The 20,212-nt window shown below is 39.7% G+C and overlaps 1 protein-coding gene across 1 annotated transcript in view; it reads right to left on the bottom strand.

Moving 5' to 3' along the window:
• Positions 1-1,562: 1,562 nt before the first annotated feature.
• Positions 1,563-20,212, bottom strand: part of LOC135479223 (uncharacterized) — a 21,564-nt gene continuing 2,914 nt past the window's right edge. Inside the window, exons 2-10 of the mRNA XM_064759018.1 lie at positions 14,294-14,648; positions 11,374-11,487; positions 10,836-10,994; positions 9,138-9,274; positions 8,506-8,605; positions 6,386-6,486; positions 5,157-5,320; positions 3,930-4,070; positions 1,563-3,304 (exon numbers count right to left, since the gene is read on the bottom strand). Of these exons, the coding sequence (XP_064615088.1) occupies positions 3,210-3,304; positions 3,930-4,070; positions 5,157-5,320; positions 6,386-6,486; positions 8,506-8,605; positions 9,138-9,274; positions 10,836-10,994; positions 11,374-11,487; positions 14,294-14,578 (1,296 nt within the window). The 5' untranslated portion in view covers positions 14,579-14,648 and the 3' untranslated portion in view covers positions 1,563-3,209. The remainder of the gene's footprint in view (positions 3,305-3,929; positions 4,071-5,156; positions 5,321-6,385; positions 6,487-8,505; positions 8,606-9,137; positions 9,275-10,835; positions 10,995-11,373; positions 11,488-14,293; positions 14,649-20,212) is intronic.

Genomic DNA, 20,212 nt, shown 5'->3' with positions numbered 1-20,212 from the left:
GGACCATGAAAAACTTTCTATGATAAGTTTGTTGGCATTCATGCAGTAGAAACATCAACTATTGGGCAGTAACCCAAGGGGTCAAGCAGTGCTATAGATAATTTTCAGAGGTAGTGTGTTACTCCCTACTTTTCCAAGAGCGGCAGTATTGGGTAAACCTACCGCAGTACACATTTTTGGGAAATATTCAACACTTCACTATTTGGGTGCCCAGCAAATACACCTGGAAAGTGTCAAGTTGGTTGAGTATATGTATGTACATGTCGATTGCCCAGAATTACGATTTGTCAAAACATTCTAGAATAAATTAATTATTTCAGCCCTTCCTGACGTAAATGAATCTCAATGATGTTCACAGGCCGACATTCATTTAGAACACCTCAACGTGTAGACCTACTTGGTTTATTCCAAAAACTCACTCACTGACAACTTTACCTTTTCATTTTGTTTTGATAGCTGGGGTTGCAGTATTATTTCATTCTATGGTAACTTGCCTAATGCGACAGGTAATTTTCTTTTACCTGTCGAGACATTTTTGTAGACACGAACAAATGCCGTTTTGGGATCAAAACATGATACCGTACGCTTGTTATGCTAAATCCAAATATAGGCCTATATTAGAAGACAAAAATTTATTATTTGCGCTTTATTTATTGGTAGTATATAATATAAATCTAAAGTGTTCCTGAACACTATCAGTTCTCGTGATCGTTTCATTGCATTAGCATTGCATACGTGTACACGTTGGAAACTGGACCCTTGATGATACTTTAGCATAGCACAAATAACTGACGATCAGTGTAGAATTAAAACCATACATTGAGGGCGATATTAGGGTGGTTTAACACAGTGCAGTAGCAGAACTTGCTGTATTGTTACCCAAGTTTTTAAGCCCTTACTACATCTTCTTCACGGCAAACACTTGAGAATGTCACAAATACAAAAAAATATATATAAAGTCGTGGAAAATCACGACTGTGGGTAGTGGTAAATGAGCCTTTGGCTTTCACCTGACAATTCGTGGAAAGCGTGGCGCACGTAAACTACTTTGGAGATCTACTTTCGATTTAGGCAGGCCTGTTTGCTTTAAATCTCGCATGTACGCTATAGGTTTTAGGAATTTAGCGGTACACACAAATCGTCATTAGTACGTATAACGTATGAACGTATTCAGTACGCTCTGTTTTAATTTTAGAAGTGTATCATCTAATTTTTAAGCGCATTTACGCCTGCCCGCCCATTATCTGGGGTCAAGGTCAAATGGCATACCCCCCCCCCCCCCCGATAATTTCCACATTCTTTATTTTCACCATTTTGGTTACCAACAAAGCGTTCGATTGTCGTAAGATAGGTCAAAATATTATTAGGAGGAGTTAAATACATGAACGTAGGCTACCTTACATGGTGTAAGTCTTTTCGCTACATGCACTATCACAGATCAAGGTACCGACTAGTATGTGACATCTACCGCCACGATCCTCAAAATAGCGCAAGCGCATTCGATAACCTTTCATGACACGAAACTAAGTGAATAATCTATGAAAGCACGAGTCCAAACATAATTAAAATTTTTATTCAATGCATAGTCATAATATATAATTCCCAACAAAACAATGACGAAAACATCACGAAAGGAAGCTAATATTTTACCATAACACACGGTCTCTTTCGTTAAGCTCACTGACACGTCGTGCTTGGGTGAAACTACTTCCATGAATTTCTTTTTTTTTCATGCCTCTATAATGGGCCTCTGGCGATTCTCATCAACAGACTCCGTGGCTCAGTTCCCTAGCGCTCTAGCGCAGGCGTAATGACTCAGGAGCCTCTCACTAATGCGGTCGCTGTGAGTTCAAGTCCAGCTCAGGCTGGCTTCCTCTTCGGCCGTACGTGGGATGGTCTTCAGCAACCTGCGGATGGTCATTGGTTTCCCCCGTTCTCTGCCCGGTTTCCACCCACCATAATGCTGGCCGCCGTCGTTAAAGTGAAATATTCTTGAATACGGCGTAAAGCACCAGTCAAATACATAAATAAATAAATTTACAGACTGAAACCATTGATTGAAACCATTACCACGTCAGTCATTTAAAAAATTGTAAATTTGCAAACACCACAAATCAATTTACAAAACTTTGTATTTTAAACGACCAATCGTGAACGTACTAACGTAACTCAGCAAGTGACAAACACATGGATCTGGTTAGATGAAACGTGATGTATTCGCATGATATATCCACACCCGTTTCCAAGCACGACGGAACTCCTCTCGTACATTTAATTATTTGCAAGTTGCACACCATGCAGAAAAAGCATGACAACTCAATCAGAGCCCGGGGGAAACCCACGACCATCCGCATGTTGCTTGAAAGACCGTCCCACGTACGGCCAGAGGGGAAGCCAGCAAGAGCTGGACTTGACCTCACAGCCACCGCATTGGTGAGAGGGTCATTGCGCCGCGCTGGCGTGCTAACCACCTCGTGCATCTTCGCAAACCACACGGTAATGAGTAACAGCAGGATGAGTAAAATTGATCACATGGCTGAACAACATAAGCTAAATCATATATCACAATGAATATCAGACAACTGGAGGACTGATTGACTAAAATCGATCAACTGATTCACTCATATTAGTATTCCTTTCATTACCCACGGCATGTCTCCAATTCTATATTATACTTTTAGAGCAAATTTTGACACGTAGGCTTGAAAGACTTTATGAACTGTTAAATATATAACATGTAGAATGCACGAGGAATAATGTAACTGACAGGGTGGGCTACACAACGGGGAATATAGACAACACACCGAGGTGACAGACAAAAGGAGAATAACAAAGAATGTAATAGGAATGGGATGACAGACAAAGGAAAGTAAACAGCAAAGAACACAATTTGCTTGGTGTGATAGCCATAGACAATGGGGAATATATAGGCAAACAACAAAGAATACAATACAGGATTAAATCTAGTCATCTTTTGCACCACATAGAGGTTACATTACGAGGAAAAAGGGAATATTTATGCAGATTTTTATAGGATCGCATATACATATAGGAAATATAGAAGCGTTGGGATCCCTGCAAGTAACAATACCGGCTATTGTATAAGGCTTTATAGCCCTATGTACCAGTACAAATATCAGTCACTGTATCAATAATATAGCTAAGTATCAACAACGCTGCCAAAGGTACTGATTACTGACAGCGCACGCCTACAACTGAGACAAAACTGTGATTTGGTTGGTAGCAGCGCCTTCTTTCTTTAACGTCTCTGCTAAGCGTCCATCATACAACCCGAACACACCACCTGAAACATTGGTATGATATATCTTTTTAATTATGTTTAATACCACACTTGTGATTATTCCGTGTGCACAGGCAGATCTGAAGAAGGCAAATTTTCACAAATAAACGCTGAAACACAGAATCTTGTCATTTTACATGTACCTATTCTAATAAATTGCCTCTATTTAAGCATTTAGATGAACAGAGTTCAATGTGTCGTCTTTAATACATTATCTAATACCTTTCAAATCAAAAGCAAATTCAAGAATGCCAATGTGAACTTTGTTCCTCTCGGAGTTGCACAAACATGCGACACAAAATTCCTGTGTAGGAGGAGCCTGGCAACATGACGTGGCCGTTTTGTGGCAAAACAGGAATCGCCGCTTTACGGCCAGAGGTCACCGCTTTGGGCAAAACATTGACATTTTAGGGCAAGTGGAGAGCATTTACCAGTGGAATCTACTTTCTGATTATCTGACAACTAGACCCTGAGAGTCAAGTAGAACAAAGCAGTCACAATGCGGCGTTAATGTTCAATCAAAACGTGTTGTTGTGGTTACATTCTAACTGGGGATGCCGTTGACGTCACTGGCCAAAAACGATTCTCCCCTAGAACAGGAGTTAGCCAGTCAAAATGGAACACATACCTGTGTGTAGAAACAGCACCCTCGTGCCCTGGAACCTGTTGGGTGAGTTCTGCAGCTCCTGTGCTAGACCATAAGCTGCTTTCCCGGAGTAAGTGGGGTCTAGTATGATACCTGTCTTCACACCGATGTCCGTGATGAAATCTAGCAAAGACATTACATCACCATATTAAAAGAAATAATAATAATAATAATAATAATAATTATTATTATTCTATTAAAAGAAATAAATAAAACCCCACCAGAATGAAAAAGATCTTGAGAACAATAACAATGCAAAAACAAAATCATAAAAAACAAACATTGCTGATTATTTACAAAATCCAAGGATTTACAATGGGTCTGGGCTACAAACAGCTAATAAACAGCTACCTGCATAATTATATGTATAGTCCATGCAGTTTTGCAGAGAACATTTTCGCTCAGTACCTACACCATGTGATAGTTTCTGCTTATAACTGGTTGAAATAAACAAACATGCCATCTTATCTACAACGCGTTTTGAACAGCCATAGAAAACTGTTTCTCATACAAAGCCTTTTCTTAGAACAGTGACGCGACGGAAAGTAGACGTCAATAGCGCTTCTATCTCTCCTGACACTGCTTTACCTACGACCCAGAAAGACCACTGTTTCAACTGTTTCTTTTGTCTGATGGGTACTGTCATGAATGAAACACCTACATTTAAAATGCCCAGCAGACGAGAGAAATCAATCCCTTTGGCCATACACGAAGCGTGACACATTTTCAGTTCTAACAAAATCTTCAAAACCTTGGTAATTTTAACACCCAATTCATTTTGATTTGACAATGCTTGTTTTCTGTCCCTTCTTCCACCGATAAACTTGACCGCCGTCCGAAAAAACAGCTTTTTTCGTACGGTTTTATACATCTATTAAATAAATATACAAACAGTCTACATCTTTAGATCCTTCAACGAGATCCATCACGAAAGAGTTTAATAAACCCGATATATGTACATACATAGGTCCTCTGGTGTGGACAGACCATATCCCCTGCCTCTGTGTCCCTCCACAAGATCCATAATAAAACTGATACATGTACATACCTAGTTCCTCTGGTATGGACAGACCATATCCCCTGCCTCTGTGTCCCTCCACAATAAACCTGATACATGTACATACCTTTTTTCTCTGGTGTGGACAGACCAGATCCCCTGCCTTTATATCCCTCCACAAGATATACAATAAAACTGATACATGTACATACCTAGTTCTTCTGGTGTGGACAGACCATATCCCCTCCCTTTGTATCCTTCCACAAGATCCAGAATGTCCCGACACCGGACACCTGTCAGTCCGTTCTCGTCCAGATTCCCGTTGATGTGGTCTTCAAAATACTGGGTGGAATCACTGACCAAGATGCCGTGAATTCTACAACACAGGAATAGTTTAAACAGGAATGAGTCGTGGACCACAATGTGTGTCATTAAGCTTCAGTTATCTCCCTTTCCCTGCATACACGTAAATGCGGGGGGCTCATCGGCTTCAGTTTGTCGACTTTTTGTCAAATTTTTATGAAACTTGGTAGGTGTATTAGCGCCAGTGACGATAAATTTGAACTTGCAAGTCTCAACAGATTTTCATGAAAGTAAGCAGATGTGCTTGGAACAATATAAAATGGGTTTTTGTGAAACTTGGCAGATGTACAGGGGACACTATGTAGATGTCCCTCATGATTTTTGGTTCATCGGACAGGGAGCCCAGTTTAACATAAGAATGGCTTGACCGATCACCAGCGGAGAGTTAGCCTCAGCCACGGGCTACTTAACCACCCTCATGTGACAAGACGGGAGATTTTTTATTTGATCCGACATGTACCAGTGTACATTAGCTGGCGCGGTGAGCTTGGTGAACCTACAGATAATGTTTCTCCGCCAGTTTACCTATATTCCAGCATTGCGACAAACGCGGGACGACGACGACGTTATTCAAGGGGTATATATATAGATCATTCATGTTTCCTACTCTTCATTCATGAAGAGAAAATGTGAACAGCTCTAATACACATATATGCCAATAACACAAATAAAATGCTCTTGATGTACATTGCTCCTTCAAAAGTCGATCAGGTCTCCAAAAACGTTTCATTTATGCGTGCAAAACTGACTTAGGCAAAGCCTTCGATTGGGGTCCAGTCAAGCAGTGAACAAAATTAAGTCTGACAGCCCTACAACGGCACCGTACAACACCGATGTCATTCGGCTACCAAGCTGTTTGCTTGCTTGTTCGGATTCATCTGTCCTACAGACTAAAACTATTTTAGTTTGGCCCTACTCTAGACTTTCATCAAAACAATATTCCAAGCGATTGCAGTTGGGAATTGTCCCGTCTGCAACAGTTCAGCTCTAAACTATGTATTCTACTGTACATTTGTGTATCGTTTTTAAAGCCATTTCGGCCTGTATATCAAAAGCAACCTGTAACTAACACACTTACTTCACTTTTGATCCAGTGAGATAATTTCCCAAAGCCAGTCCCTCTGCTGTTCCCCCACTACCACAGGCGAAGACGATGTCGTCAAATTGTTCTAGAACACCCTGTAACATCATACATGACAAACAGTGTTTGTTTCGTTTGCTGGTTTGTCTGCTTGGGGTTTAAACTTCACTCTTTATTCCTTTTTTTTTTGAAGCAGATTGGTCGAAATGCGGACATGTCTATAGCCCTATCTCAATATAATTCCAGGTCAAAGATATACCAGCTATGACACTTTGTCCAGTCATCATTATTAGGATTGGACTATCAGCTAATGCCTTGGCCATGAAACGAGGAAGTACCAACATTGTCCATTTTGCAGTTCCAAAACTCTCATTTATACAACAACCAGGACTGTCGGGTTTCCTCCCACCACAATGTTGCCCGCCGTCGTATAAGTGAAATATTCTTGAGTACGGCGTAAAATACCAATCAAATAAGTAAATAAACATACTACAGCCATATGAATATGCAACAATGGGGCCTAATTCACGAAGATATTTTGGACTTTACTGGAAGATTGTAAACTATTTATTAGATTTATATATAAGATTGGTGATTTACGCCATACTCAAGAAAATTTCACTTACACTACGGTGACCAGCACTATGTTGGGAGGAAACCGGCAGAGCCAAGGGAAAACCACGAGCGTCCGATGGTACCTGCAGACCTTCCAACATGCGGCTGGAAAGGAAGCTAGCATGAGCTGGACGAACTCACAGCGGCCACATTGGTTGGAGACTCCTCGGTCATTGCACCGTGCTGGCACACTAACTACCTGGCCTCAGAGGCCCCGATTGTAAACTAAATTAAACTCTTAAATATACATGTATGCATCACATCGATAAATTTTTGACCACTGGTGGTACAACTTAAACCATGTTTGTGCATCCAGTTTAAAATATTTACGTTTTGTTAAGAAGAACCTTAGCCCAAAATCACTTTGTGAAACAGGCTTCTGTGAATGCGGTCTCATTGAAAACCAGACAGTACATATGAAAGACACGAAGAATGCGGCTTCAATCCGGGCCTCGTAGAGAAGGCGTGGGAGGTTACTAGATTGCCCTGCCTTCACTGCTCATGGGGGCCTTGGTGACAACAAGTTGTTGATGATTCCTCGCAGAGTCGCTGAATGTTACTTGTTTTCCATTAATACCGTGTGCATATATGTAGTAGTATATCACATGGGAGAGTTTGTCGGTAACTTTCCAAAGGTCGGTGGGAACTCCAGTTTTTTCCGCATGTATAGCTTACCACCACTGTATAAGTGGAAAACCATCGACCTTTCAGTTTGGCAAGATACTGAAGAACTTCCCCACGTGTGACGTACACGTGTGACGTACCGATATGCACACTATATTGGCGGAGGCTTCACCAACGGCAACTTGAGCACTCAACTGTTGATTGTCACCAATCCCCCATGAAGAACGTGGTCGACTATTGATTGCGACCAATCCCCCATGAAGAGCGTGGTCGACTGTTGATTGCCACCAATCCCCCATGAAGAGCGTGGTTGACTGTTCATGGTCACCAATCCCCCATGAAGAGCGTGGTGGACTGTTCATGGTCACCAATCCCCCATGAAGAGCGTGGTGGACTGTTCATGGTCACCAATCCCCCATGAAGAGCGTGGTGGACTGTTCATGGTCACCAATCCCCCATGAAGAGCGTGGTGGACTGTTCATGGTCACCAATCCCCCATGAAGAGCGTGGTGGACTGTTCATGGTCACCAATCCCCCATGAAGAGCGTGGTTGACTGTTCATGGTCACCAATCCCCCATGAAGAGCGTGGTGGACTGTTCATGGTCACCAATCCCCCATGAAGAGCGTGGTGGACTGTTCATGGTCACCAATCCCCCATGAAGAGCGTGGTGGACTGTTCATGGTCACCAATCCCCCATGAAGAGCGTGGTGGACTGTTCATGGTCACCAATCCCCCATGAAGAGCGTGGTGGACTGTTCATGGTCACCAATCCCCCATGAAGAGCGTGGTCGACTGTTAATTGCCACCAATCCCCCATGAAGAGTGTGGTCGAGTGTTGGCTGCCACAAATCCCCCATGAATAGCACGGAAACTAACCTGGTTGATCATTTCCTGAAAGGCATTTAGGTAACCATAGACACCAACGCCGTTGGATCCGCCGACTGGAATGTGATATGTCTTCTCACCAGTTGATGCTCTGGATGAGAAGAAATTTTACCACAAGACGGATTCAATAAACTGATCAACAAAGCCGTCAATTACCAGTACAAGCCACACTCAGCCAAGCTGGCAAACACAAAAAATAATTAATAACATTTACTGGTAATATATTTTTTTTTCACCTGACAATAGAGGAAAGCAAAGGTTAAATATCTCTTGATACAACTACTCATATCTCATGGAATGACTCATTTTGTGACTGAAAATACTGTATAAATATCTCATGATGTGACTATAAATATCTCATGGAATTTTAATGTATTGGTCGAAGGCTAGCAGGCAACACTGCATCACTATAGTCAAATCCTTTATCTACATCATCGTTGAGAGTAACAAATATACATTTATAGCCTGTGTTTTAGCAAGGTTTGGCATTTCAGGTACAAAATCTGCAGACAACCCCCCCCCCCCCCCCCCCCACCCAACCCCTATGTATTTTACAAAGTATTACTGCAAAATATTTAACAAAAAATATCCGAGGTTTAGAATACTTTGGGGTGGATACCTACTCAATTTTCTCAGCTAGTTTTTCCATACGAGGCCTTAAGACAGTCTCATATGGGGAGAACCTGGGGGTAAAATACATCTTAGCTCCGCACATCCTGTTGAGAAGCAGATTTCCATCACAGCCCACTTCCTCTGGGTCCTAAGTACAATCACAGAAACACTGTGAAAGCCAGCCGATATAAACGTTTCTACGGAAAGCAAATAGTAAGCTGCTACCTTTTTAATGGTTTGACTTAGCCTGATTCTTGTCTAACAGTTTAATGTCCATTTCAATACAGTATCGGTCATATTACCATAAGGTATTTCAGTTTGTACTGTGGATTTGTCACAACGCTGACGTATTTATAGTGCTGTCTCCAGGAACAACAGATATGTCCAATCCATCCATGGTAAGTGTTTCATTATTTCCTTACTTAGCATTTTATGCTGTACGCAAGAATATTTCACTTATATGGCAGCAGCCAGCATTATGGTGGATGGAAGCGTGGGGAAACCTACGACTAACTGCCAGGTGACCTTCCCACATAAGACCGAAGAGGAAGATAACATGAGTTTAACTCACAACGACTGTACTGTTGAGATGCTCCTCAGTCACTGTGTTGTGCTGACAGGCTAACTGCTCACCAGTTGGGAGTCCCACATCATAGCGTGTATACAAACATTGTGTTGACCCATATGGTTGGGGACCCCAAGCATAGGTTGGCATATACAGAGTTAGTCCCAGCTGCCCATTAGGACTGAACTGGACACTGAGTAAAACTACAGCACTGATGCTGACTTACTTCACATACATGAGTGTTCACGGCCAAGCACAAGGCCTTGAAACAGTTTGTCAGAAGTACACCTGTGGAATGGTTGTAGGCTGGTTGTGGAATGCTGGAGGTGCACACATGCAATGGCATGTATAGCATGGCACAGCACAAGGGAGATAACACAAGGTGAAAAGCTTGGGCCAACTGTCATCGATATTTTACCTATTTATCTCCCCTGCTACTTAGTACAGTATTCTGAACCTCCACTTCACTTTAACTTTCTATTTTATTTTAAAGTTTGGATGACACTCTTTTCCTTGGCACCAGAGGGCGACAGTAATCTAAATCTATACGAACGTATTATTTATCTCATTGAGTTCAATGACAATGGATGACATTATTCGAGAATGCTGTTTTGCTCACTGGCAGGAATTTAAAAATATAAGTGTGGATGGGTTTTCCAGAAATAAATCCTACTTTCATCAGATCCTATAAAAATCATGTCCTCATGTAACATGGGGAAAGTTTCCCAAAAAAAGTAATCCAGACCTAAAGTGTATAGTCTTCCTACCCATACGATGACGTTTTGTGGGCAAACTGATGACTTAGTCACCGGTCAGTTTGGCTTGGACTCGTCATCACTGAGTTGGAAACGGTACCCTATTGACTTATGATACTGATTTCCAACAACAACATACAGGCATTACAAAAAGATCACAAAACAAAACATAAGATCCGCACAAATTTGGGACACAGTTAATGTCATGCGACATTCAGGTTTCTCTATTTGAATTTTCTTTAAAATGATGGCACACGTGAAAAAAAGTCCATCCAATACCCTGTAAATCTCACCCAAGAGCCGAATTTCTGCTTACATGAAATTCATGCCACAAAATTTGTAGGTTCTGTGAAAATTTACCATATTTCTCGTCAATACATTCAGCATACCTTGATATCTGCTCTCAAGAACAGGTGAGGAGTGAGGCCATACTGGACAGCCCCTAATGCTGTAGCCCTGCAGTGATTGGACTGTATTCCACCACATGTGGTCACATGTTTGCAGCCCTTATCAATGGCATCAGCCAATAGAAACTCCAGTTTTCTTGACTGCAATGTGAAAAAAAATGCAAGCTTTATAAACTTACAACTGGATAATAACTGACACTATATACCAACTTAAAATTGCTGTATTTCACCAAATATTTTGCCCCAAAATGTGCATTTTTAGAGGCAAATAAAAGTGATAATATATTACTTTTGCTGCTGAAACTTACATTCTTCCAGTCGAATATCATCCTCCTTTCCAAACAACCTTCAAAGCATCTTTCTAGGATTAATATCCTTCAGTCTCTCTTCATCAGGCAAAATGAGAAAGTCATGGTCAAAATTGTTGTTCATACTATGATACGAATGTCTACTCATTATCCATTTGATATTTTTCTTACGATTTTAATTATATAAATGTAGGAAAGTATTAAAGCCACACCTTGTTCCCTGAAATAGCTCCTCCTGTGTCATCATCACGTTTGATTGACACAGAAAATCTCCCCGGGACACCAGGAAGAGACCACTTGTGTATGCGGGTTGGAATGTTGGCCAACTGCAACAGTAACACAGGTGATTTCATTACAAATTAACTGAAAACAAAAGCCAGCAAACGCACTACCAATTATGCAAATCAAAGAACATTTATTTGACCAATCAGAGATGACAGTACATGTATAATTCCGGTCACTGTCATGTTTTTTGGAATAATAATTATAGCAATAATAACTGATAAATTATTATCATTATTATAATATAGAATTTTTACAAAAATACACGAGTGTTATAAATCGTACTGTATATAGTTACAATACAATATATCAATATTCATGTTCTCTAACATGTTATCCAGTAGCCAGTTTCATGAAAGTTCTTAAGTTCCTTTCTTAAGCAATATAAATGTTTTGCTTAAGCCATGCCACACTATACATATGAAGTGTTAGACTTAAGGTTTATCAAGAAACATCCCATGTTGGACGTACATGTAGGAAACCAACTACCGTCTTCAACGATTTATTGAAATTAAGACGTTTTATTAAACCAGGTCCTCTACCTTAAACACTTGAGATCATTACCCAGTATATACATGTATCCTATTGCTAATTTTTGGATCACCTGGTCTACACTTTTAGCTAATCTATGTGCAATTGTAGCAGGAATATTTAGTTTCTTTTTTTCTCACAGTTAGAACACCTAATGAACAACATACTCATATCTTGACTTTTCCAAAAAGCTGGGAAAGAAATGTAATATTCTGCTTTTAACACTACTAATATCTGTTCCAAAACATTAAAAGAATTGGGTACATGTAGTATTACCAAAAGCCTAAAAAAAAACAAAACAATTTTTTGGCTGCGTAAAAATAAAACAGAGATAGCTACTGGACATTCAAATGTAATTACTACTTTGGTTTTTTATTTCCCTTCCCTCCACCCACATCACCTGAATTTCTGTCAAATAACATATATTCTTTACTTAGCATAAAACATCAATCTCATGAAATGTTTAAATTTAACAAATTTGAGAGTACAATTGTAATTTATCCACTCTTCAGAAAATTAGAAATTAATAAATAAATATTCCAAAAATATCACAAATTGATCTTGTCACCACTAAAAACTTTTTTATTTTGGCCTTAATATGACATGGTGCAGAACACGGATTTATTCTTATTTTATCTTATTTTTTAATCACATCTCTTTGAAAAATTATTATTTTTAAGTATATGATTGCTGAGATTACTCCCCTAAATTTTTTTTCTAAAAATATTAAATTAAGTTTCTGTTTTATTCGCAATTACGTCTTGCTTATTCTTAAGCACTATACATGTAGCTGTCTGTTCCTTGTTAATTCCCTCTGTGAATGAGGTAGTCTCCAGTGTATTTTGTACAACAGAAAGAGTAGCATGATACTCTGCTCTAGTTCATATCCAAGGTGTTTCACCCTGGTGTAATAATATATGACAGTGTTTATAACTGTAAGGTTGTCACATGACAAGCACAACCAAGCCTACAAACCAAATGACATGTACACACTATATCTATAGTGTAGGTTAAATTCAGCAGTCAAAATACAAGTAACCATGTGGATATATACATGTACTTCTAAAGCTGTATCACCATCTAATTGTAACTAACTGGGGTCGAAAGCTGTATCACAATCTAATTATAATTAACAGGGCTTGAAATCTGTATCACCATCTAATTATAACTAACAGGGGTCGAAAGCTGTATCACCATCTAATTATAACTAACAGGGTTTGAAAGCTGTATCACCATCTAATTATTACTAACAGGGGTTGATTCCTCACATTGATTTATGACCCAAAATTTAAAACCTACTCAGAATGATTAGTTTTTGGTGTTTGGAGGTGAAATTTTGACACATTTGTCTATTTTTACTTCTGTCAGAAATGACTTGGAATAACCGCCTGACATACTTCATCCCCTATGAATTATTTACTTAAATGACACATTGAGCTGTTCTTGTACTAGACATGAACCACTCTATGCAGATTGATACATGAAAGTTTTTAGTTCACTAACCACCAGACCATGGTTAACCTCATCATAATTTGTACAGAGATGGTAACTCTACCTGTAGGGAATGAATGAATGAATGCTTGGGTTTAATGTCGTTACTTCACAATTTTTCAGTCATATGACTACGAGCAGCCAGTAGGTGTGTGCACATTTGCGGAGTCTTATTGTGGCAGGGCCAATCCATGCCGCCACAGTGCTGCTGATACTGAAGTATCATGCCAAAGACACCAGACATGACACCCCACCCAGTCACATAATACTGACCCTGGGGGATTTATAAAATCTTTGATATAACCCTACTCGGTTTTGATCCCAGCTCTCTGAACTTTGAGGCTGGTCCACTGTACACCTGTAGGGCCTACAAGCTACATGTATATGTGTGACACTGTGGTTTTAAGTTCATGACAACAAGAGAATGTTGAATGTGACTGAATTCAACCGCCTACTTTCATAGTTTAATGGGTGGACGGACTTATGCACTATACACAATTGTTTTTGTACTTGCTTTTGAACTTGTTGAACTTTCTGTTTTATACTGTGCATTTTCGCGGGCCAATGACCGATCTCATTAAACATAGTTAGTCAGAATGATAAAAGAAGGACAGAATTAAATATAGTTCGAAGAATTAGTTTAGCGACTCAACCTATTTCTTATCTATCCTTCTTATCTAAACAGCCAAATGAGTTATTGGTCTTATTTACTGTACAATGACCCATATTTCTCTATAACAAAAGTGACTACGTGATATGGACGATGACCGACATAAAATCAAATAGGTAAGCAAACAGTAGGCTATACATGTTCAAATATTTACCGACCTCCACTCTGTACTTGGGCTGAAACTTCAGTTTTCCTTCCAACCAGTCCGGTATTTTGTACACGATCAGGCGTTCTTTTCTGCAGCTTTCGGCCGACATCCCTGAAAAATCAGAAAAATCCTTGGTGCTCGAAGAAAACAGTCGTCCACTCCGTACTATCGGGTCTGTGTTTGTAGTAGCTCTAGTTGCACTTGCAAACGGCGAGCGGAGCGGGGAAATTTTGATCACCGTGACATTCAACCCAAGCGTCTTACATGCGCGCATATACATCCAGCGTATGCCCATTGAATGGTATAAACTACGCCCATCAACACTTCAGATGTCTTGTCACGCCTGACATTTGAACTCTGTAAAACTGTAATACAGAAATTGTCACATATCTCATGCACAATCGGCCATGTCTGCCCAACTTAGAGGTCACGCGAAATCGAGGCTGGGGATTCCGTTTAAGAAAAGGGGTTTTCCAAGACTGGTACATTTTCGACGGTGGTGATGACGTGGGGATTCCCCATTTCGTGTATCACATGCACACACAGAAGTCGTTGAGTAAGAAATGTGAGAACAAAGGCGAACATTTATAACAGTCAAAGTTAAATACCAAAGAAGCTAGTAGAACAATACAACGGCCTCTTGTCACAAATTTATCTTGTATACCAAAAAAAAAAAAATATATTAATAAAATATAATATAAATAATAAAAATAATAATAATAATAAAAATATTTATTTTTTGGCCCTATAAATTAACAGGAATTTGACAACTTTATTAAAGTTGTCAAAATTTCAACTTCCAGTACAACAAAAGAGGTATTAAATTTGACTTAGACTTATTCAGAAATGGCTTTGGGTATTTTCTATAATTGCACACTTTTTTTAGCGCTTAACAAAGTGAGATAATGGGGTGTTGGTTGGGTGGGGGTGGGGGGTGGGGTGGGTGAGTAATTAGACCCTTTTTTTATATTTCTTCATATATTGTCAAGCTATATGTTAGATAAGTTTAAATATATTATAGTAAATCTACACAGATAATACACAATATTCTTCCCAAGAAAATTCAGCGTTATTTACTTCAGCTAACAGCATATCGTACAATTACATTGAGAAAGGCTCGTCTGTTTATCAGTTTAGCTTCGTAATAAATGTCTATTAGACACTGTCATATATTCACGGTATATATACGGTATAGACAGAAAATGATATTTTCCTGTGCATTTAACGGCATACAATGATCTGATGGTCAGCAATGAATGTTTTAGCTTGGCCAACACCTGCTACCAAACAACTTCAACCGCATACCGGGAAGCCCTTACTTCATTTCTTACTCCGCCCTTACTCCGACGATCTGTCACTGTGAGCAGGTTTGCAATCAACCTCGCGACAGGGTGGAGGGTTGGGTGGGAAGTGTGTGTTGGGATATTTCCTATTTACATGTAGTTGCCAGGGGCCCTTTCTTAACACCACGCAATTACAGTCGTAACCGTGTTGGCGCTGTAGATTCGAACACGTGATCTTCTCCGAGGTCAGGCTATAGCGTTGAAGGTCCTTCGGGATTTATACAGTGTGGAAATTCACGCATATTCAGCAGTAGAAGTATGAAATGTTTGTTGTTTGATTTATTGATAGATTAATTTTTTATGTATATTGATTGGAATTGGTGGGCGGATGTATTGGCGAATGATTTGGTTCACGGAGTTAATTCAGAACAATCGACACACCATTTTGTACACGAGTAATACTCAATTATCAGAAGGTTTCGAAGTTACCTAAATTCCATACTAACAAAAGCCTTCCCATATCGTATATATACAATACGACGTCTGGTCATCCAGATGACCTTTAACCTCGGACACCTGTTGTAGTTATAAAGACTACAGTAGGCCTGCGTATACATGCTCATGTATATATTCATACAGAAAAGTGTACAACTAACTATACATTAACGATTCATGATATAACACCAATCCATGCATATGTTGTGGATGCAGCTATTCAATACATATTATAATTCTTGTACGTGATTTCTTGTGTATTCTGGGTATACACAAAATCCTCCTAATTCTGGAGTATGGTGCTAAAGGTAAACACGAAGAGGGACTCTTAAACGAAGATTATGGTTTTACGGGAAATGAAAAGAAAACTGTATTTTAAAATCATTATTGCACCCAAGAAGAAAGCTAAGAAGATTTCACGTAACACAAAGAACGTGCGCTGCAGTATTTTACTCACGTACATGTATATAAAATGTATGGGCCTAATATATACATTGGACAATGCAAAGTTTTCCCAGGTATACTGCACCCTGACAGGTATTTATTCTCCCAGTTTTGGGAGTTGGTGTCTTTCAGTGTCATATACTTTTCTTCGATGTCTCGGTCCGTAAAATATTGTTGACCACGGCAATACAACCTGAACCATTTACATACAGATAAATTACTGCTTGGCAGAATTCGCTTCAAGTCATCCTTAAATTTAAAAAAAAAACAACAAAAACATTTATTTTATTTCCATTTAATTGCGCGCAGATATTTGATAATCGCTTATGCGGTGCTTGGGCCATATTGTAAGGAACGAAGATGGGAACATTAAGCTCGAAGTTTACGATAAGTTTAACGCGATTGAGACTTCTGGGTCACTCTGGTTAGGCCATGGTAAATTACTATTATTTAAGCATTTGCAGGAAGAGTTTGAATAAACCTCCGCTTTTCTGCCACCCTGCTTTTTTTTGCCTTTACGCTACACGTAAGTACCTATATTATATGTATAACTGCATAGCTGTTTAGAACCCACGAGCGCATATATACATGTAGCTTAAAAAGTGGGTCGTAGTGAAAGTTCGCTCTGCTCTTGTGCACTGTGCCCTGGATTGTTCCGTTACATGTACTCAGGCAATACATCAACCTCGTTATGTAACACGTCCATTGATACATGTACCTACATGTAACTCGAACTTAAGGGTTCTAACTGTATTTATACCGGTATCGGAAATGTACTCTCAGGCAGTAAATGCATGTAACGGTTTGGCGGAGAGCCTCATCTTTGAGTTTTGGGTTCAAATAAATGCGAAGAAAACGAGTTGAGTTAGGACAGACGCCACGAGCATGTGTGTGGGGATAGCGAATACAAAGATTACCCCAAAGCAAACTGTATTTGTTTAGTATATGTATAAAGAAAATTGAGAAAAATATGTATACATTCTTGGGTTTGTACGTTGTAATTAAACAATTTTCCAGTCATTTGGCAACGAACGAAATGTGTAAATAAACAATTATTTTAATTTCATTTAATTGGTTTCATATAGACCATTAAAGATTACTTTCATACATTTCCCTGCTCAGTTTCTTGGATGGCAGAAACTATTTAATTGTCTTAAACCTGATTCGGATGAAAACGCAAAGATTGTGGATCGGGGTTTATAGGAGTTTTGCATTCGTGTTACTAGTCCTCCAGAACATTTCGAAAATCATATATAGATGTCTGAATCATATGAAACAGTGTCACATAAATGGTTGAACTATTGTACTTTACGCCGCATACATATTGATAAGGCAATCTGTTGATTCGAAGATACGGGACAATATCGCATATGTAACCTATAGATATAGGCCTACATTCACACTAAACATGGTACATTATAACAGAGAGGGGCCTATCTGGCCGAAGAGATTAGCACGCCAGCGCGGCGCAATGACGAGGGAGCCTCTCACCCGCTGTGAGTTCAAGTCCAGCTCATGCTGGCTCCTGCTGGCCGAGTGAATATCTTCCAGTTACCGGCGGATGGTCGTGGGTTTCCCCGGACTCTGCCCGGTTTCCTCCCACCGTAATGCTGGCCGCCGTCGTACAAGTGAAATATTCTTGAGTACGGCGTAAAACACCAATCAAATTAATAAATAAATCAGTATAACAGAGGATTAAATGACCGCAATATTTTATGGATTTACTTGGCATGGCAGCACACCCAACTAGGACAACCGTCGCATGACACCCGTTTAGTCACAATCTGCTGACACCAGTTTTGACTCCTCTATAGTCAAACCTTGCTGACAACAGACATGACACCGTATCCAGTTACAACATACTGACACCGAGTCACAGCGTGTTGTCAATACACGTACAGCACACCAAGCCACAACGTACTGGCACACGACATTATAGCACGCTCAGCCACAAGGCACTTGCACCAGACCTGACACCCCATCCAGTCACCAAGCATGAAAGCTCACCCATTCTCAACGTGATGACATCCTATCTAGTCACAGCTTGTTGACAGCAGACACCACACCAACAATATCACCTCTAGCCAGCAGACCGCATTGTATTAGGTATCACAGATTGACGTTTTACCCGTGTATAGGGAATACAGTGTTCATTCACAATGGTTTATGTCACACACTATTCATGGACTATACATGAAAGCCAGGCTAACAGCCTTGGACAGGTAATTTCTAGACTTTCCCACTACCATTGTTCGTATAGGCCTTATTCGTAATAAGCGATTAACGACGTTCCGGGAGTCACCTTAGTTTTAACATCGTTGAAGATTGCTCAATTGGCTGCCACAAAAATGCAATGCCAGTTTTGGCGTCATGCTTTGTTTGTCCTTTCTTGTATAACATCTCTTTTATTTCGGTGATTTCACAAAATCATCTCCCTGTAGCAGGCAGGACCCCAATGTCGACATGCTTTTAGTGCTGCTTCACTGGAACGCCATGCCAAAGACACCAGACAAACCGTACTGACGTTACCAATGACGTCACACGACTAGCGATTGAATCCTGTGGGCCTTTACCGCTCATGAGACAAATGTTCTATCCGATTTAGCCAATCGACACGGTGGATTATTCGACTATAATAATTCGGCTATAAGAACCAACATTCAAATAACGATGATCAATTTTAACCCTCGGGTCTGAAGTTTTTAAATTATAAGGTTAAAAGGCAATGTAAAATTGTGTTCAGGGCTTAATAATGGTATCATCGATTTAAAGTCCTATCTATATTTATCTGAACTCTAATACATGAATATGACAATTAAGTAATTTATTTTTTTGATTGGTGTTTTACGCCGTACACATGTAAATGCATATTTCACTTATACGACTGCGGCAAACATCAAGTGAAAGGAAAAAAAATGGTGTGGCAATTAATTGCAGCTTACTTAGTTATTAGCAAAGTATATACTTATAAACGAAAGATTTCTGACGCCATTATCGCCTAATTTGTTTTCGCAATACACAATTTTGCAAATACTCGACTCTGTACTCCCTTGGATTCTCGGCAAAACACCTGGCAAGCCTGAAGTCGATCGGATGAATAATTATGGAGAAAGTCGAGGAACAAACATATACAGATCGAGAATCCTTCTTTTTACACATAGATTCCTTGTGTGTTTTTCATATGCAATGTGTGTATGTAATAAAGCAGGGCGCATTTCCCTAATCTTTTTGATTTGCGTCATAGCTTACTTTCGTGTCATATGTAACATTCCATTAATAGTGAGGCGGGCGAAAATTATTTCACCCTTCCTCTAACATCGTATTCGAGAATACATTTCACCTGTATGACAGCTGTGAAGTCTATCATGCCGATGAGTATGCGATTTAACGGGGCAGAGCGCGGAAAAATCTTGTTCACAACCTACCCAGCGGGAACTGGTTTCGAACTCCAGACATTATTGGCCAAGAGAGAAGCCCAGTTGCCTTCCTGTACATCATGTTAAAAAGCTTTCTTAATGCTTGTTGCGTTAGCCAACAGTGGATGGTAAATTATAGATTTGATGTTTTTATCTTTTCAGGGCTTGTGATTCCGGACAAAAAAAAAAAAAAAAACCATTGCAGTTTATAATAAAACAATTACTGGGAATTTTCCGCCGTTTACTAATAGATTTATTTTACCTGGAAATGGCTGTATTCATAACTTAGCA

Source organism: Liolophura sinensis, chromosome 12 (genome assembly GCF_032854445.1).
Source record: "Liolophura sinensis isolate JHLJ2023 chromosome 12, CUHK_Ljap_v2, whole genome shotgun sequence".
NCBI lineage: Eukaryota > Metazoa > Mollusca > Polyplacophora > Chitonida > Chitonidae > Liolophura > Liolophura sinensis.
The sequence above is the reverse complement of the archived record's forward strand: the minus strand, read 5'-3'. Positions and strand labels throughout refer to the sequence as shown.